This window comes from Hipposideros armiger, unplaced genomic scaffold (genome assembly GCF_001890085.2).
Source record: "Hipposideros armiger isolate ML-2016 unplaced genomic scaffold, ASM189008v1 scaffold_43, whole genome shotgun sequence".
Lineage (NCBI taxonomy): Eukaryota > Metazoa > Chordata > Mammalia > Chiroptera > Hipposideridae > Hipposideros > Hipposideros armiger.
In genome coordinates, this window is record NW_017731393.1 from 1,410,712 (window position 1) to 1,415,917 (window position 5,206).

At 41.7% G+C, this 5,206-nt stretch overlaps 1 protein-coding gene across 3 annotated transcripts in view; it reads left to right on the forward strand.

The window, feature by feature from the left end:
- The window catches only part of PPP1R13B (protein phosphatase 1 regulatory subunit 13B), an 84,316-nt gene that overhangs the window by 61,520 nt on the left and 17,590 nt on the right, over nucleotides 1-5,206 (forward strand). For all 3 annotated transcript variants that reach the window (XM_019639216.1, XM_019639217.1, XM_019639218.1), the window contains one exon: nucleotides 3,924-4,025. In XM_019639216.1, coding sequence (XP_019494761.1) covers nucleotides 3,924-4,025 — 102 coding nt within the window. The remainder of the gene's footprint in view (nucleotides 1-3,923; nucleotides 4,026-5,206) is intronic.

Here is a 5,206-nt window from a genome sequence, read left to right on the forward strand (position 1 = left end):
CTGTGGCTGCTGGCCGCTCACGCTGGCTGCTGGCTACACACGGTAGCCCATGGCAACCCACTGCAGCAGTGGTTGCAGCCTGCACCGTCACTGGCAACTCACAGCAGCCCAGCTCCAAGTTGAGCTGTTATTCAGCATCTTAGCTGTAGAGGGCAGTGTCACTGGCCCTCATACATGGGATCCGAACCGGTGTCCTCTGGCATCCCAAGCCAGCTCTTAACCAATGCGCCACTTGGCCGGCCCTCTAAGTTGCTAATTTTAAATTTAACCATAAAAGTTAGAAAACCATGTTACATTTTTGTCTACTGTGAGTGTTGTGCAGTAATATTTGTATTTTGAATTTCTATAAAGTCAGGAACAATAATACACAGAGGGTTTCACTTCTCATTTGGGTTCATTGTTTTGGGGTGGGAAGTTTTAAGAGACATCTTTTTATTTCAGATCCTTAATTCCCTGAGTATGGCGGTGTGAAACGTCCTGCTTTTCCAAGCTTCTCACAGGCTTTCTAGGACGGGCGCCAGGCTTAACAGCACACTTTTACAAGAGTGCATGGTGACAGTCCATGTCCTCACTGCGACTCTGGGAAATGCAGTTGTTATTTCACAGTGACAGTATAAGTATAAAGAAAAAGCGAGCTCAGGTTCTGTTCCTCACAGCTCAATGTGCTGGGTAACCATCAGTGAGATGGATTCTTGTCTCATTTTTCAGAATAGAGGCTTACTGAGAACAGTGGGGAACGGCACTGTACTTTTCTATTGCCTGTAGTGTCTAGGAGTCCATCTAGCACATCGAGGATAAACAAATTATCACGGTTGTGGTATTGGACGTGGACACCACTCAGAAACGGCAGCTTCTGAATGCTTCATAATCACTGTCATGCAAACAGAGGAGCCGCCAGGCAGGCGCTCATCCTCCACAGGAGTTAGGGGCATGCATGGTCAGGAGGCGGTGTGATGGGGGTACACTATGATTTATACAGCTTTCTGTATGTCAGATCTACTTCAATAAAATTTTGTTAAATTACTGTGTACGAGGTGTGATCAAGCAATACAGTGAATGTTTACATTAAAAAAAGATGTATTGGGGCGGCCAGTTAGCTCAGTTGGTTAGAGTGCAGTGCTTATAACATCAAAGTTGCTGGTTCAATCCCCACATGGGCCATTGAGCTTCACCTTCCACAATTAGATTGCAACAACTACTTAACTTAGAGCTGGTGAGTCCTGGAAAAACACATTGTTCCCCAATTAAAAAAAAAAAAAGGATTACAGTAAAAGACACATTGCCATGAATCCCCTCAAAATATTCCCCTTTGCTTCTAATATACTTATCTCATCGTTCTTGCCACTTTCTGAAGCAGTTCTGGAAGCCCTCTTTTGTGAGTATCTTTAGTTGCACTGTCATGGCTGCCTCAATGTCTTGAGTCATTTTGACTTTGGGGAAGAGTCAGAAGTCACACGGTGCCAGATCCAGTGAATACGGTGGATGAGGACACACCATAATGTTTTTATTTGACAGAAATTGCCATATACCAGAAGCAATGTGTGTTACAGAGCATTGTCAAGATGGAGGATGATTTATGGCACACTTTAAAACACACCTCTCTCAACCGTAGCTGACTGACAGCAGCAAACTAGGTGAAACATGTTACACGCTGTTACTAAGGTTTGATGTGCCACTTCCTATATTGAAGATCTCTGCCTTTCCTTTGGATGGCACTCGTCAGCAGCATTCACCATATTTTGTGATCACAACGGAAAGGCTCTGTGACACACATTGCTTCTGGACAGCAATTTCTGTCAAATAAAAACATTACGGTGTGTCCTCATCCACCTTATTCACCAGATCTGGCACTGTGCAACTTCTGGCTCTTCCCCAAAGTCAACATGATTCAGGACATCGAGGCAGCCATGACAGGGCAACTAAAGACACTCATGAAAGAGGACTTCCAGAACTGCTTCAGAAAGTGGCAAGAATGATGGGATAAGTGTGTTTGAAGTGAGGGGGGGTATTTTGAGGGGGATTAATGGAAATGTGTCTTTTACTGTAATAAATTCTTTTAATTTAAATATTCACCATATTTTTTATCACACCTCATATTAGTAAATACATAAATATCTGAATTACTTATGACAACATAGTATATCTTAGTTTTGCAGTTAGAAATACACATACAACACAACACATGCAAAGAGCTCGGTCTTGTTCACAGGTGTAAATATCAGAATACTGAGTGGTTATATTTTTCTTTTGTCCTCTTTACGTTGTTTGAAGCCATTGGTGGAGAGAGTAGACCAAAGAGATCGTTTTTTGTTTTTTAGGTTGTAAAATTGTAAAATTAATGTGAAAATTGAAAGATTTGTTGAATGGACATCGTTTTCTCTAGTCAAAAATATGTTTAAGGAGTAAAAGTTCTAAAGGTTTCAAAAAATACCTTTTGTTGTGACCGGAAAATCTCAGTAGGTGGAAATTAGCACCCCCTTATTAGCATTAAAACAGATTTGAGGCATTTAATGGTTCTGACAGGTATTTTTTGGTAGAATAAACAAATTTCTTTTCAAGTGGAAGTTTCTGTGACTTGGCCATTCACGATATCTAGTTTTGAAAAGGGGCTTGGACCATATTGTTTCTTCAGGATCTTAGATAAAGAGAATCGGAGTTCCAGCAAAGACTGCTGAACAAATCCTGATTCCATTTTCCCAGAGTCAAGAATGTGCTTGAACACCGTAAGCTTTGGGGGCGACTGGAGTCAGAGGAACGGCTGTTGGAACCACTGGGCATAATTACAAGAGGGCGCAAGGGGGGCGGAAGGTGAAAGGGCTTCCGAGAGCGCAGATGGGCTTAGAGGTAGATAGCGGAGATCTGAGGCAGGACCGTGAGCCCGCATGGTTAGAACAGAAGGGGCTGGATGAGGACAGGTTTGGTTAAAACAGCTCTGCTCCTTTTGTTAGCTGTGTGCCCTCAGCATGCCCCGTCAGCTTTCCCCATCATTCCTCACCCGTCGTGGGACTCAGGTACCTACCACACAGACTTGTCACGAAGATTACGTGATACGGTACATATACCATGTCTAGCACAGTGGTATATGCAAGTGGCGTGTGCTCGGTAATGTGTGCTATACGGGATGGTCAGGGACGAGGACTTGCGTCCTGCTCTGCCCTGTGAGCTGTCTCACCTGCGGCAGATTACCTGAACTTCTCTGCTGTTTTCTTATCAGTACCAATGTTATAGTGTCATTACAAGGCTTACATGAGTTCCTAAATGGAAAGAAAGTACTTAGTTCAGCGCAAAGCACATGGTAAGCACAATAAAACGCCCAATTTTATTGTTTATTATCCTTAACAGAGAATGGGGCCATGCTTTCAAATTCCATCAGTTACCACTCCTCGAGGTATTACCTTTTGTATTAACTTCCTATTATATATAATTCTCTGTCAATGACGGGTCAATCCTTGGTGTACTCCATATATACGGTATTTTTCATGAGGTATTTGTATTTTGTAATCTTACATATTTTAGTTCCTCGAGACCAGGTGGCAGTGAGATAATATTTGTCCTTAGATCTCACCTGCACATTTATTTTTTTAGGTTGTGTATCCTTAAACATTCGACATCTCCATTTACTCAGATACACCTATTAAATAGCCAGTACAAAAAGCGGAATGTTACTTCAATACACATTTGCAAAGGCCTGCTTAAAGTTGGGCCTCTTATTAAGTATCTGGCATATTAGAAAAACAGTTATTCATATTTAATCAAAGCAGTCAACAATTAGGAAAGTTCTTAGAAGAGAATAAACTAATTTGTATACTCCTAGCTTCTAGGAAACCTATGAAAATCCTGATGTGTGCATGCTCTGACACTAGAGAAAAGCGATTATGCAGGTGCACACACATCCCAGCCTGAGTGTGTTCTCTTCTCCGCAGGGTGGGAGTCCACGCGTCGAACTGACCCTCTCAGAGCTCCAAGATATGGCGGCAAGGCAACAACAGCAGATTGAAAATCAGCAGCAAATGTTAGTTGCCAAGGTAAGGTTACAAAGCAGAGATTCGGCTGCGTTCAGAAAGTGTGTTCTCTAGCCATGTTTTAGGTGGGCTGGCTAGCCCATTCCTAGGATCTCGGCACAGAAGTGCTGAGCAGTGTCTGTTATCTCCTCAATGATAACAAATGCAGGCTGTAGCTTCCTGAAGTTGGGAAGAGCATCTGACCCTTGACCTGCAAACACAAACTCCCACACCAGGAAGTGGTCAGCCTCACCGCATGTAGAGAGAGAGGAAGAGAGAGAGAATGCTTTCCGTAGTAGTCATCTCCGCTTTCCTTTGGGTGTGTTCTCGGCTGGTGTAGTTGGCATTAGTGTTCTAGAGGGAGCCAGTGATCCAAGAGGAAGATGCTGGTCACATGCCTAGAAGACAGTGACACGCGGTCATCAGGGCTTCCCTGTGTGGCGCTCTACAAGGAGCTCATTTGGTTAATTATGGTAAGGGGGCGTAGTTAGTGCTCATTACATACACTGAGTTATAAATTTGCTGGTGAAACTCTAATAGTAGGATTTACATTTTTTCTAAATAGTGATTTAGTTATGGACTAAAAATAAAAAACCAGACCTATCAGCCATGCCCGCTGGAAATGATTCATATTGTAATGATCTTAAATGTTCTGAAACTGCTATCAAGAGAACATGTAAACATTACTGTCGAGGTTCTTACTGCTTTCTCTGTAGAGATTTTTTTTTTAATTTTTAATTCTTCAATTACAGTTGACAATGTTATATTAGTCTCAGGTGTACAACAATGATTAGACATTTATATAATTTACAGAGTGATCACCCCGTTAAGTCTAGCACCCACCTGGCACTATACATAGTTATTACCATATTATTGACTGTGTTCCTTATGCTCTACTTTACATTCCCATGACTATTTTGTAACTGCCAATTTGTATTTCTTAATTGCTTCCCCTTTTTCACCCAACCCCCCTCCCATCTGGCAACTATCAGTTCTCTCTATATCTATGAGTTTGTTTCTGTTTTGTTTGTTCATTTATTTTTTTAGATTCCACATGTAAGTGAAATCTGTAGATTTTTTTTATAACCAAATGTCCAGTACAACTTTTTTCATTTATTGAATGTGTAATTCATTGCATTATCCACTTTTATTACAGTTTTAAATTGGACTTTTTAAAAGTTGTCTTACAGGGCCGGCCGAGTGGC